This window comes from Orbicella faveolata, unplaced genomic scaffold (assembly GCF_042242905.1).
Source record: "Orbicella faveolata isolate gen_17 unplaced genomic scaffold, um_ofav_v1 contig_1, whole genome shotgun sequence".
NCBI lineage: Eukaryota > Metazoa > Cnidaria > Anthozoa > Scleractinia > Merulinidae > Orbicella > Orbicella faveolata.
In genome coordinates this window covers 35,832,501-35,847,392 of record NW_028301536.1, presented here as the reverse complement: position 1 = coordinate 35,847,392, position 14,892 = coordinate 35,832,501, and the positions used below count along the sequence as shown (strand labels likewise).

Genomic DNA, 14,892 nt, shown 5'->3' with positions numbered 1-14,892 from the left:
TGTATAAACCTCATTATAACGCGTAAGCTTTTTGACTAGGAGAGATCTCTAATTTAAACATATGTGAGAAAAAACAATTAGGACTTTTCGTAGTCTATTTGGTCTGGGTAACTTATTGCTGCTATTTTTTTAAGAGGCACCTCTAAGAATAAGGCGTGGTCTCGGTCAAACACAATGGAATTAAAATGCTGATAGGGGGCACTTTTGAATTTCAAACAGAAAACGAAGTATGCAAATAGATAAGTATGTTGAAGAATAAATTTTGCTTCCGAAATGTTCAAAACCTTCTCAAAAGTTGCCAGAAAATTGTTTCCACGGTCATCAGCCATCCTCTTGAGTTCCCATCTTTGAATTGAAGTTAAACCTCAGTTATTTAGCTAGATTGGATTCCCGCCGGAAACGTAAAACGTTGGCTTAGTTGATTACTGGGATTGGATACGATTGGCCCCAATAGTCCATTTTCGATGCAGATATCAAAATTCTAAATTGCCTCCCAAGCTTAGGGCAATAAAACAAAACAAATTATTGTTCATCCGTCATCCTCGATGCGATTTCTTTTGTTTTATTTCCCTAAGCCTCAGAGCCAAATTAGAATTTTAATATATCGAAATTGGCCCATTAAAAGAAAAATAATTGAAACAAGATGTTTGTAATATAATGGAACGCAAATGTTACTAGGAACCACAAACAAAAATGCAGCTGGTAAACGTATGATCTATAAAACATCTGATCAGTCAACAATAGAAATAGAATAACAATGAAGTAAGGCTGATACTAAGTAGAAAACATAACGGGAGAACGACGTAATGAAGTCCAAACTGAAAGCCAAGCTGCAACCGTGGATAAACTATTGTGTATCTGACTTTTCACTTTATTCCACAGATGGACTCAGTTTCATTCGTCTAGTTCTGAATATAAAAAAAGATGTAGGCAAGACTCACTTTTCTAATGTTCACGAGAAAAATTGGCGGATCGCCGCACAGCGGTCCGTCCGTGCCGTGAAAGTTCAAAAAACTGCGGGAAAACCAGTAGCGGGATGCCTCGTCCGTGAGAGAATAGTAACATCTATTTTGGAAAAGTCGTCAGCTAGCGCTTGGGACTGTCTTCACATCTTTGTCTCTTTGATCTCTTCGTCACTAAACTTCAGCATCTTTATAACTCGGATTCGCCCGCAAAAACAAGAAATGATTTGGCGTTAACGCTTCAATGTCCTCTGTATCATTGGACACTTGAATAATCGGTCGACTGTTTAGTATCCCTTCTGCCTCGACTTGTGCAGTTGTCAGTACTACTTTGAAAACAGTCCTGTGTTACAGAATGGCCTTAAGCGTCTTCTTTTTGTACTTTTCTAGTCCCTCCCAAGCTCCTTCTAAGTGCGTGGCGCTGTGCGGCTGAAATTTCCACTCGATTTTTTTTAGGCGTACAAAATTTTTCTATCCTCTCTGTATCCAATAGTTTAATGCATTTCCGCAACTCATTGTTTGCAGCGACAAAGTTTGTTCCATTATCACTGTGGATGCTCTGCGGTCATCCACGTCGAGCAATGAATCTCTTGAATGTCATAATGAAATGATCTTTTGAAAGATCATCCACAATTCCAGTTCGAGGTGGCACGCTCTAGTGCTCATGCAAGTGAACAAACACGCCATACAAATGAATTTTACTGCGTCTTTCCTTAACTAACATAGGTCCAAAAAAGTCAACTCCAGTGTTCCTGAACACCATTCCTGGCTCAAGTCGCCACTCTGGCAGACTTCCCATTCGCTGCTCTTGAGTCTTTACTGTCTGGTGATAACAGTAGTTGCACTTGAACTTCACGTTCCGCACCTCCTTGCAGCCATGGATAATCCAATGTTCTTGCCTAATTTGATTGCGCCAGTGCTCAGTTGGCGACTGGTGGCCCATCTCCAGAAACTGTATCTCTTCGAAGAATGGCTCAACTTGTGCCCTCTTTACAATAAAATCCTGAGCAGCTCTCATTTCTTTCGACTTTAGTGAACCTAGTAAACGTGGTTCCCCCTCAGCTCTTGCATTGTTTGCGAGTCGCATCACATAAACTGTAACTCTTCTTAGTTTGATCAGTGACGAAGACTTCATCCACCTCTAACAGGACCTCATTTTCCTGAGTCTCTCCAGCCCATCTTCCCTACCTCTTCTTACTCACGTCATCTTTCTCGCGGGATGCTTTGACTCTATTTTTCGGCCAGAGTTCTGCTGATTCATACAGGAAATTGGCTTTATTATTGTATTAAAAGCCCAATCCAAACTCTGTAGGACTTAGCTCTCGGGTGATGTCATCTGCAGGATTAGCGTCTGTCGCATATATCTCCATCTCACAGCCTGAGTCACGCAATGCCATCACTTGTTGTTTTCCTTTTTTCTTGCAAGACAACTATGGGAAGTACTTCAACCAAACACGACCACCAGTCTCAACCTGTGTACGTTGATTGGCGATACCCCTCGTGTGGCTCCACAGCCTGACGTGATGAGGAATTTTAACTTCCCAGGAAGACAGTTGCTGGATTATTTTGAACTCCAGGCTCTCTTTCTGATTCATGGGCTGCTTTTGCCCGTTCAATAAATTTGAAGTCGACTTCATGTACAAGGGTATGATGACGCATGTCACAGTCTCAACTCTTCATCTATTCCTACTACGACATTTACTCAGACGATGACCAAGTAATAGACCACATAAGCATAGTTTGTGTTTCTCAACAATTTTCTCCTTTTCGCTAGGCAACATTCCCTCGAAAAGTTACGTTTGCACTCTTTCTAAGTGTGATTAGTAGACTGGTGAATTGGGCACTTCTTTGTTCTATAACTGGTGCCTAAAGATTGTCCGGTGGCTCCTGCAGATAGCCCAGATTGAGATTTGTCAGCTGGCTTACGCCTATTGCCTTTAGAAGTATGTGAACGCTTCCACCTCTTCTCCGGCATCCACCGCTGCTTGGACTCAGTGATTTTTGCCTCTTTTTCTAGCTAATTTGCAAATGAGTTCCAGGTTACTAACTTTGGTTTTCCTGATGATTTCGGAAATGAAGAGAACATAATTATGGCAGGTGATTTTAACTGTCCCTGAATATTAATCTGGATAAAAAAGGTGGAATTCAAATTCCCCGGAGGCACGTCGTAAAATCTATTGAAGAAATTCAAGATGAGTTCAGTCTCCCTGACATTTGGCGCATAAAAAATCCAAATGAACAAAGTTTCACTTGGGGTCGCTGTTCTTCTTTTGTATTTTGTAGATTAGATTACTGGTTGATCTCGGATAAACTGCATGATTTAGTTACAAATGTGGATATTTTGCCCTCAATCAAATCAGACCATTCTGCAGTATTCCTGGAACTCGAAGAAATTAAGGAAAATAACAGAGGTCCTGGCTATTGGAAATTGAATACGACGCTATTGGCGAATGAAGAATATAAAAAGATGATCATTGATAAATTGCCTATTTGGCTTGAGGAAGCAAAGGATCTCAGAGACCGAAGATCAGTTTGGGATTGGATAATATTTAATATTAGAACCGATTCTATTATTTTCTCAAAGCGTTTATCGCAAATTTGACAAAAACATGAAAGAGAATTAACTAACAAATATCAATAATCATTAGCTGCCTTTCAAGATAATCCCTGTGACAATACGCGAATAACAATGGAAAGATATAAAAGCGAACTTGAATTGATGTATGACAAAAAAATTGAAGGTTTAATTATACGGGCAAGGGTACGATGGCACGAACACAGAGAAGAGAAGAGTAAATATTTTTTAAATTTGGAGAAACGCAACCATATTAAGAAACATATTAGAAAATTATACATTAGTGGAGTTATCTCTACCGATCCACTCTCGATAATGAACGCACAAAAGCAATTTTGCACTAAGCTGTACAGCAGTTCCAAAACAAAGTTAGACACTCCAGATGCAGCAATCTTCTTTGAAAATCCAAATCTATCAAAGCTATCAAGTGAAGCAAGTGAGAAATGCGAAGGAAAAATAACAATTGAAGAATGTCAAAACATTATCAAAACATTCCAACTAGGTAAGACTCCTGGAAATGATGGTCTGCCAATTGAATTTTATAATGTCTTTTGGTCATCAATCGCTGAAATGGTGGTCGAAAGCTTTAACGAGGCTTATGAAGAGGGAGAAATGTCTAACTCACAAAGACAAGGGGTCATTACACTTATCGAAAAAACAGGTAAAGACAGCACCCGTCTTGAAAATTGGAGACCGATTTCTCTCACCAATGTTGACACTAAAATAGCATCCAAAGTAATAGCAACACGAATTACTAAAATTTTACCAGAGATAATCCACAGCAATCAGAATGGATATGTTTCAGGTCGATACATAGGGGAAGCAGCCAGATCAATTCTAGATGTCATGGAATACACTAAAACATTCGATATTCCGGGTATATTATTATTCATAGATTTTGAAAAGGCATTCGACAGCCTTGAATGGAATTTTATGTTTAAATGCTTAGAAATTTTCGGCTTTGGTAACAGTCTTGTGAGATGGGTGAAAACATTTTAAAGTAATGTATCCAGTTGCATTATAAACAATGGATCTTTTTCTGCTAATTTTGAGTTAAGCAGAGGTGTTAGGCAAGGGGATCCTCTGTCGCCATATCAATTTGTGATCGCAATTGAGACTTTAGCTGCTGCAATCCGAACTAGTATCGATATTAAAGGAATTAAATTAGACTTAGAGAAATGGAAAATTGTCCAGTATGCAGACAACCTCACTGCCTTTTTATCCGATTTAACATCCGCACAAAATCTTTTTGAATTACTTGATCGTTTTGGAAAACTATCAGGCTTAAAGGTTAATTATACTAAAACAGAGGCAGTGTGGATTGGTTCGTGTCATGACAGCCCCGAGAGACCCTTATCTTTAAAATGGTGCAAAAGCGTAAAAGCTCTTGGGGTACACTACAGTTGTAACAAAGAAGTGTCTTTTCAGAAAAATGTTTATGACAAGATTACCGAAATTAAAAAACAAATACATCAGTGGAGCTGGAGAGGTCTCTATTTATTTGGTAAAGTATCAATCATTAAAAGTCTTCTTCTCCCTAAATTGGTATATATATTTTCTATCCTCTCACCTCCCTCGGAATTTATATCACTGATTCAAACGATAATATATAAATTCTTGTGGAAAGGGCCTGATAAAATAACCAGAAGAGCTATAATTAATTGTTCTGACTATGGTGGGTTAAATCTCACTGATCTCGAGACTTCAATTAAGTCTCTTAGATTAGCATGGGTTTCGAAAATTTTTAATCCTGAACCGTCTCCATGGAAAAGCTATCTTAGACATTTGGTCAAACCTTATGGAGGTTTTTTCTTTTTTCACAGCAACTATATATAAAATTAATGACTATCATATTAATTCGATTTTTTATTTAGAAATGCTGCAGTGGTGGTCTGAATTTTGCTCAAATTTTTCAACGGATTCTAAAGCTTTTGACTCTATAATTGGAATAATTGTAATACAAAGACAGATGGCAAACCGATCTGTTATCATAACTATATGAATGCTGGGGTAATCTTTATCAGCGACTTAATGTATTCTCGGAACAATGTTGAATCCTTTAACATAGCAAAGGACAAGGGACTAATAGGCTCAAATTACTTAACGTGGTCTGCTGTTCGTTGCTCTGTGCCAAAGCATTTAAGGAATCTCATCGTCGATAGAAACGTTTTAAATACACTTGAGCTAAAATGTGGTAACAAAGATTTTGATCCTCTCTCGAGCACGAGTAGAAACTTTCATGCTTTTCTCATTCAAGAAAAAGCCAAACATTCAAGAGGGTTCTCTAAACTAATGTCAGATTTTAACCTAAGTGAAGAAGAGACTCGAAAAGCGTTTGTACTGGCAAAATCAGTTGCTCTTGAAACATTTGTACAATGTTTTCAGTTCAAAATTCTAAACGACATTTTGTTTTTGAATACCTGATTAGCAAAAATCGGAAGGATTCAAAGTGATCTTTGTACGTTTTGTCAAACCTCTCAAGAAACATTAGAACATTTCTTTTATCGATGCTCCTTCTCAACAGAATTTTGGACTAAATTTGAAAACTTTTGGTTGACAGTAACCAGGGAGCAAATAAAACTGGAATATATTAACATTATATTAGGAATATTAGATCAGAGATCTAACCTGCTCAACTACTTTATCATTTTAGGTAAAATTTATTTATGGAATTGTCGCAAAAATAAACAAATCCCTCTCTTTTTGCCTTTCGAAGATGTGGTCAAGAGAAAATATGAAACTGAAAAGCTTATAGCCCCTCAAAGCATCTTAAGCTTAAAACATTTTCAGACAAAATGGAACCTAGTTTTGAATAACAGTCCAATTTTTTTGTAAAGGAGTAAGTGCTGCTTGTAAATTATGTAAATTTATACGTACATTCATGATAATTCAAATACCTGTATTGTAATTTTATATAAAGTATCTTGTTAACACAAAAAGTAATTGTGTAATTAGAGCACAATGTAGAGCAAGATTTGTATTATCAGTTGTGTAGGCAGAGCATCTGTAGTAGTTGTTGTGTGTAATCGTAGTGTTAGTAGTAATCGTAGTGTAAGTAACGGTCGTATTGTAAGTCAGGTCAGTAGTGGCGTAAGTCATATTAGTATTGTAAGTAATGTAAGTATTGTAGGTAATGTTAGTATTGTAAGAAGTCTTAGTAGTGTAAGTAATGTTAGTATTGTATGCAATAGTAAAAAAAAAAAAAAAAAGAAAAAAAAACTTTGGTTTTCCTTCATCGAACTCAGCCCATCTACCGGAAAGGCATGCAGAAATTTTAGCAAGAGTTGCCTTGGGGACTTGAGGGTAAAGCTCATGAAGGAAGTTGTACTCAATGAAAATGCTTATCAATTCTGAAACTATTTCTTAATACGGCCTGATCTGCACACTGGCTAGTGGTGGTGGTGGTGGTACCCCTACCTGTACAGAATCTAACAGAAATTTAAGCTTCTCTGATGCATCGTAAACCTACTTTTTATCAAGTTCCACATCAAACGCTGCTTTGAATTTTGAGTACTCTAGTGAATTTCCATTGAACGTCAGTACGTTTGGTTAACGATTTTCACAGAGGCTAGTAGCATTTTCTCAAATAAGTGATCTATTTTCGACGCTAGAGTTTCCTGTAGTAGAGGTTTTCAAATCAGCGTGACCTTTAGCAATAGATAATTCACATGTATCTTTTACGGGGCTCGCTAGGAACCTCTGTTACGACCTCTGGTTTGGTAGATTTAATTTCCTCGATTGATCTGAAGTTTTTCAACACAATTTTTTCAATAATTTCCAGTTCTGAACGCGAGACTCGATCGTTCACACCCTCTAAAGGTAATTCAATCAACTCTTTATCAGTATCGCCTTTTTTCGACATACCTTCTTCCTAGGCGATGGCATATTCGAACTCATATTCCAGTCTTGATTCTTCAGCTTTCTTTTGAAGTTCTAAACGTTTTGCACGCTGCTGTTGTTTGGCTCGCAGGCACTCGACTTCATTTGCGAACGTTTAGTTAGTTCAAGGTCTAACTTCTGAGATTGAAATTCCTTTCTAGAAGACTCACTTGGCGTAAACAGCCGTGGTGTTTCGTCTTCTTCTCTGTTTGAGGCACCCATTTTGGCACGACTTGAATGACTCTTTCACGATATTCAACCACACGGTTCGAGGTTCCAACAGTTTCAGGCAGTTAGATTTTCATGGGCCATTACAACCACTCTTTATCACTCGATGCTACAATCATGGTATCAAAAACCTGCTCAATCATTGGTGAACAGGTTGTTATCATTTTCGTGACACAATAGACTACCATAGCAACAGAATGACCTGCTAAAATCACCCATAATTACAGCTTTAAGGGCTTATAATTCAAACAACGAACAATTCGCACAAAAAAAATTGTGTAGCCTCCCGCCTGGAATATTTGTTAACCTGACGTCCTTGGAGGAAATGTAAGTGTTTGTGTTTCTCCTCGTTTGATTAAACAGCAGTTAACAATACATAGCCATCGACAATAAAATTCTATTTCAAACACCCTCCCACAAGTTCTTTTTAATTTTTACATAGGGTTAAAGACTGCTCCAAACTGGTTATGTGTTGCTATGGAATCCTTTTTCTGATTTCCTAATAAACGATCTTTTATTAACCAATGATTGGGTATTCGGCTAATGTGTATTATTATTATTATTGTTATTATTATTATTATTATTATTATTATTATTATTATTATTAACTGAAAAAGAGTGATAGTGCTAATTCATCAAAGAAAAAGTGCTGAAAATGCTGGACATTGTTTTGAGCTAAGGGTGCTGAGGGATGTTTAGGGACGTTGTAGTTTTCCTAATTTAAATGCGGTTTTGTCATTTGCGCGAGCAATTGTAATCTGGGTGGGCGTTTAGCAAATTGCAGCAATTAAAATATTTTTTCGTCTTTGTAAAAACGACCAATGATGACCGCGATTTTCTAGCATCATTATATATTATGATTTCTTGCTATGGGCTTAATCGCCAGCTCAACCACTTGTATAATTATTATAATTTATCGTCCCTATTAAAATCATTTTTTGGCAGGGACTTGAATGTAAACCAGTTACGGCAGCTACCTCCGAGGGTTTTTGATCGCAATACTAAGTTGACGAAGCTATAAGTGATACGATTCCTTCGTCGATGGAAATAATGTTAATCTTATTAAGTGAAACGGAATGGCTTGAAGCCGAGGCCAATAACGTTAAAATAAACCCTTTCCTCCAGACAGCTTTGACCAGAGTCGTTGGTTTTATGGCAAATTAAAAATAGGAGAATTACAAATAAGAGAAAGAATGCAGAGTCCGATTAGAACAGGTCGCAATTCAATGACGTTTGATAAGTAGAGGCCCAGTGGATCAGTATTGAAGGAGCCCTGTCTGGACAGATTCAAGGTTCATAAATTGATAACCATGGCATAATACTCATTATTATCACTTTGTCGGGCATTGTGGTGCATTTTGCGCGCTAAAATGGAGAATTTGAGCTAAAATGTATTTATTGTAATGTTCAACCAATTAAGCTTAAGCCAGACTGTCAGTTTAGCAATTGTACAATTAATTTCAACACTTACAAATTAAAAAAGCTTAATCGAACTTTCCTTAAAAATTTTGAAAACTCAAAACGCAAGATTTTGTAATTTCTAGCCAGCTTCGTTTGATGTATTGTACATTTTCATTGAGGGAAAATAACTTGTAAACGCTCGCGTAATCGTTCAGACTGTTTTGTTGTCAGTTTTTATTTTCCAATGCCCTTCTCAGAGCTCATTTTCGCCCTCGCCTAACGGCTCGGGCTAAAATGAGTGTGAGTCGGGCCCAAAATAAACTCTATTGTTTTATTAGTAGAACTCCTTTTGAACACTATTGAAAATGTTGCAATCTGATTCTCTGAGTGATCGTACACCATCAGCCAATAGTGTGCAGTGGCTGGGTGTGGTCGGCAAAATTGCAACGTTTCCTCGTTTCTCCGAAGTTTGGAAAGATGAAATGGATAAACTGAGAAGACTAAAAGGAGGGCATCTACGGTTTCTTGAATTAAAAAAAAAGCTCGGAAGTTTAGAAAGTCTATTGATAAGCGGGCGTACAAAATAATTGGAATAGTTATTTGAGGGAGATTTTAGTTAAAATTGTACTGAAACAATCAGATTATTCGTTCTCGGTTTCTATGAGGCGATAGTTGATTTGACCTTTGGCCTCATCCACTATCACCCCATAGAAATCTCGAGCTGGTAATCTAATTTTTAATTAGTGCAATGAGCACGCATGTTGTTCACTTCTTTACCTTGTTTATCGTCTTAATGAAGAGAATGCATATCGAAGATAATAACCCCTTGATTCTAATATGAACTGGGATGTTGCTAAGAGGGTGAAAAGGAACAAAACAAGTTCTCTTAGAGTCAGGTGACCGGGAAGAGTAAGATCTCTTAGATTTTCGAGGAAAAAGACTGTTAGTTTCAACATAGTGTTCTGTTAACGTTCCTGACGTTCCTGGGTAGAAATAATGGAACTAAACCCAGGAATGCAATAGAAATATTTGCATGTTTCACTGGCTGCGGAATAAATGCTATTTTAATTAATAGTTTAAAAGGTTTGCAGCTACACGTTGTTGAGCGCGACAGTTCTATTTAGTTGTTTCTTTAAAATTAAACTCCTACGATGATTAAGTCTATGATATGGAAAATTTCACAATTAAACGAGAGTTACCTGTAAGTTGAAGTTTGATTAGAATTCTATCTGTCACCAAGCACTGAGGGATTACGTGAGATAGCATTGCGCCTTCGCAGACTCAGTTTTTAAAGCACTTATCATGTGTGCAGTGGAAAATCCAGCACCAAGCCACGAAAGGGTTGGGCATGAAAAACCTAGGGCGGGCACGTAATCCCTCAGTGCTTGGTGACAGATAGAATTCTAATCAAACTTCAACTTACAGGTAAGTCTCGTTTAATTGTTGAATTCTATTCTGTCACCGCACTGAGGGTTCACGTGAGACTTCAACGGCAACTGCACACATGAAACCATTTGAACCATATGCAAGGTGGTTTATTAGTGAATTATTTAAGTGACAAAATGCTGTCAGCAAAACCATTGTTTACATCAATTGCCTTGTTGTAAAACCTAGCAAAAGTGGTGGCTGAAGACCAACCAGCAGCTGACATTATCTGGTCTAAAGGTACAGAGCACAAACTGGCTTTACATGTGGAGGAAGACCTTGTGCTATGTGGCTTAAATTTGTCTACATTAATCCCTGCTTCCTTCATAACAACTTTAACCCAACGACTAATGGTGCTCCTGGACACCGGACGGAAAGGCTTGAAATAACTAATAAACACTTGTTTACATTGTCCACGCAATTCTTGTGTACGTGCTAAATATTCCCTTAGTGTAGTGACCACACATAGGAGGGGGTCAGCAGGACATGAAGTAAACTGAACATGAACTGATTTTGTACCAGGCTTGGTTTGCTTTATAGGCTTAGACATAACAAACGTAATTTGTGACTCCGTACTTGTCATGTCCTCAAGATTTAGCACATGTGTGGTTTGCTCACGCTGGGCCGAAACTAAAGACGTTAACACAACTGTTTTCAATGTCAAGTCTTTAGGAGGAACATCCCTGGTGGTAGGGATTGTCTTAAGATGTCTCAGGACTGTTCCTACATCCCATGTTTCTGTGTATCTTGATACTGTTGGTCTGGATTCGAAGACTCCTTTCAAAAATCTTGTGACTGTAGGATGAGCACCAAATGTAATGCCATTTACAGGTTTTAGTACACAGGAGAGAGGCGATCGTGCTGTATTCAAAGCACTGTGACCAAGACCTTGGTCATATAACTCGACAAGGAAATCTAAAGCTTGGGAAATAGAGGGATCAACCCAACTGACATTTTTGCTATGACAATACTTGGTCCAGCGCTTGATGTATGAAACATACTGTTTACGTGTTCCCTTCCTCCATGATTGTAAGATGATGTCCGAAGCTCGTTTTGAAATTCCCTGTGTTTAAAGGGATCGCCTGATACTCTGCAGACCATCATGGTCATTTTCTTGACTAGAGGATGTGTCATTTCCTTCCTTGCTGGCATTTGAAGAGTGTCTGACTTTTGTGGCAGAGTCCTTGGGACATCCGTTATCATGCGTAATAGCTGTGAGTACCATGGCTGAGTTTCCCACATAGGAACAATTATGATGCCCTCTGATTTCTCCATCGCTATTTTCTGTAAACATCGTGCAATCAAACTAAATGGAGGGAAAGCATAGAACAAATGATTACTCCAAGTGATTGAAAAAGCATCCACACAAGTTGCTTCTGGGTCTGGTTTCCAGGATGCATAACAATCTAATTGTTTGCTTAGCCTAGAAGCAAAAAGGTCTATGGCAGGTTTCCCCCATATGTCAATGATCTCACAAAATAAGCGAGGTGAAAGCATCCACTCTTTATTATCTCTGAAAATCCTGGACTCTCTGTCTGCATGGATATTTTCTTTCCCTGGGATATGAGCTGCAGATAACCATATCTGTCTGTCCATGCAAAATTGCCAAATGTTCTTAGCAACAGAATGGCACTCCATGGAGTGTTCCCCCCCATAGAGTTAATATAGTTTACCGCAGTGGTGTTGTCAGAATAAACCCGAATGTGTACAGAGTGCTCCTTCCTGCAGAAGGCTTTTAAGGCATATAAAACAGCCATTAATTCCAGACAATTTATATGTTGCAGGGTTTCTTCCTCATTCCATCAACCCCCTGTTTTTGATATACCCATCACTGCACCCCAGCCATCATTTGAGGCATCAGTGTACAACGTGATGTTAATCTGGGAAGTAGGTATACAGATCTTATAATCAGCGTTATCTATATTGTCATACCACCACTGTAATTCCTGTTGGCTTTCCGCAGATAGTGTCATATGAGCAGAGTAGTTCCCTTTGCACTCTCTTAGGGTAGTTGTTTTATCATTCTCAAGATGTCTATAAAAAAGGGGCCCATGTAATACACCTGGAAAGCTGGACACAAGCAGGCCAATTACCTCTGCAAGGTCATGAATTGTCATATGTACCTTCCAAAGAAGGTCAAAACATTTTTCTTTTATGCGATTCATCTTCTCTGGAGTTAAGCTAACTGTCATATTCACTGAGTTAAGAACAAATCCTCGAAATATAAGGACTTGTGTAGGTTGTAACACTGATTTAAGGGAGTGAATAACAAACCCCAACTTAACAAATAAATCAGTTGTGTCAGTGATGTTATCATGGCATTCTCGCACAGTATCTCCCTGTAAATACGAATCATCAATATATCCAACATTCAAATGCCCTTTACGTCTCAGGGTTGGATAGACAGGTTTTAACACCTTTGTGAACAATCGCGGTGCACTAGAAAGTCCATTTGGTAAACAGGTGAATTGAAACAGTTTTCCCTTCCATTGGAATCTGAGGAATTTTTGGTATTCCTCATCAATGGGTATTGAATAATATGCATCACGCAAGTCAACAGATGCCATATAGCAGTTTGGCTTCATGAGTCTTATAGCTGATTGCAATGTGTCCATCTTAAAATGATGGTACTCAACATATGCAATGAGCTTTTTTAAGTTAAGTATCAACCTATGTCCACCATCTTTTTTAGGCCTAATAAATATGGTAGAAATTTATTCTCCTCTACAGTGACTTGCTTCTGTAATAACAGCCTTTTTTAAGAGTTTTGAAATTTCCTCCTCAATGATAATCTGTTCTTGAGGGGTAAAATTTATTTCCTGTGGCACAGACTCCTCTTCAGGGAGTTGGGCAAATTCTATTTTGTAGTGTCGCACACTATCAAGAATAAACTGATCCGAAGTTAAACAGCGCCACTGGGGAAAAAACTGTTTCAATCGTCCACCTATATTGTCATTAGACACAAATAGGGAACGAGCTCTTACCTCAACATCATTTGTGTTAACAGGGTCTGTAGCTGTGGCCTTTATTTCGGTTTCCCTTGTTTTGGTTTCCTTGTCTGGTTGGGGTTGGTAGACTGTCGATCGTTGTTTCGATAGCCTAAAAAAGGCCTCCTGCTACGTTTTCCATGTCTCTGAATCATAGTTGCTGAAATTCCTCGTGTTTCTGGGGTCATAACATGATCTCTGTGCTGACCCATGATTTGTCGCAACTTTCTTTCCGACGCGGTTGACTTCAGTCCACTCTTTCACTTCCTTTGCTAAATCATCGCCAAACAGTTGGTCGGTGATAGTAACAGACGAGGAAGACAAACATAAATGTTTGTAATCATTATTTAAGTCTGGCTTCATCAGCTCTCGACGCCTCTGGTTTAACTTTAAATTTGCATTAGCTATCAGGGCAAAAGCATCAGTGGCTTCCAGGAGTATTTCATTCCCCGAGGTAATTGAGGACAGATTTCCGAGCAACTTGTTTACCACAGTCGTCAAGGCACAGAGTCCTTTGAACAAGGAAGTTTGCACTTTCTGCGATTTCACATCTTGTGAGCGTTCTGCTGGGCTTAAATTATCCCAGACTGCTTGATTAACTCTAACTTTAGTTAGGTTTTGGCAGTTTTTTGGGCGATGATATTTATTCATCTTGTCCTGGAACTTTTCTTCAGGTAGCCCGTCCTTGAGCATCGAATCAATTACACTCGCAAGCTCGCAGTCCACCTCAGGACTCGTTTCTTCTTTCAAAAGATCTTGTTTTAGGCTTTTTATTACCTCACTCTTTCCTTCATTAGAGGCGTGAGTGGCTCTATTGATAAGCGCTTCAATTTCTGGGGATTTCTCCGATTTTTCCTCATCGGACTTTTCCGGTAGTTGTTCACAGCGCTTCTTTGCGGGTGGTTCGCCAACCTCGTGGTCTTGCGTTCCCGCGCTCTCTAGCACGCTTTCCTCTTCGGGAGCGATTTCTAACTCTCCTTTAAACGTCTGAAACGCCTCAGCAATGGCATTAGCCGTACTGGTAGACGTTGCTGATAGTGTTTGGTTCAGACTATCAAATCCTTCTCGTATAACTGTCAACATGAGCTGCATATCAGCAGAAACACGGGAGGCGCCATTTACGGCTCCAATCTCTGTTGGTCCTTCGATGCTTTCGGATGTAGAGAGGATATTCTCCGTCGGGTCTAGCTTCCTCTTTCTCCCCGAATGCTCTTTAGTCATTCTTCGTTCTTGTGTATTGACTTCGGTACTTTTTTCCTTCATCTCAAGAAGCAAATTATTGCTACTCGATAATACCGTTCGCTTTCAAAGGCTGCAACACACTGAGTTCGCTTAGGCGCAATGCTATCTCACGCAAGCCCCCATGTGCGGTGACAGAATAGAATTCCCTATTACTCTCCGTGACTGATGAAAATTGTCTTTAAGGTTAAAGGCC

At 38.8% G+C, this 14,892-nt stretch overlaps 2 protein-coding genes and 1 pseudogene across 2 annotated transcripts; all 3 read right to left on the bottom strand.

Moving 5' to 3' along the window:
- Nucleotides 1-2,248: 2,248 nt before the first annotated feature.
- Nucleotides 2,249-2,937, bottom strand: LOC149118913 (uncharacterized; annotated as a pseudogene).
- Nucleotides 2,938-11,357: 8,420 nt separating this feature from the next.
- On the bottom strand, nucleotides 11,358-13,465 carry LOC149118912 (uncharacterized). Its single transcript, XM_089282831.1, has 2 exons — nucleotides 13,455-13,465; nucleotides 11,358-11,776 (listed from the first exon to the last, which is right to left on the bottom strand). The coding sequence occupies exons 1-2, from the start codon at nucleotides 13,463-13,465 to the stop codon at nucleotides 11,386-11,388; spliced, it is 402 nt and encodes a 133-aa protein (XP_089138957.1). The 3' UTR covers nucleotides 11,358-11,385.
- A 121-nt stretch (nucleotides 13,466-13,586) lies between these two features.
- LOC149118911 (uncharacterized) lies at nucleotides 13,587-14,549 on the bottom strand. Its single transcript, XM_089290647.1, has one exon. The coding sequence runs from the start codon at nucleotides 14,547-14,549 to the stop codon at nucleotides 13,587-13,589; it is 963 nt and encodes a 320-aa protein (XP_089146773.1).
- Nucleotides 14,550-14,892: the final 343 nt, after the last annotated feature.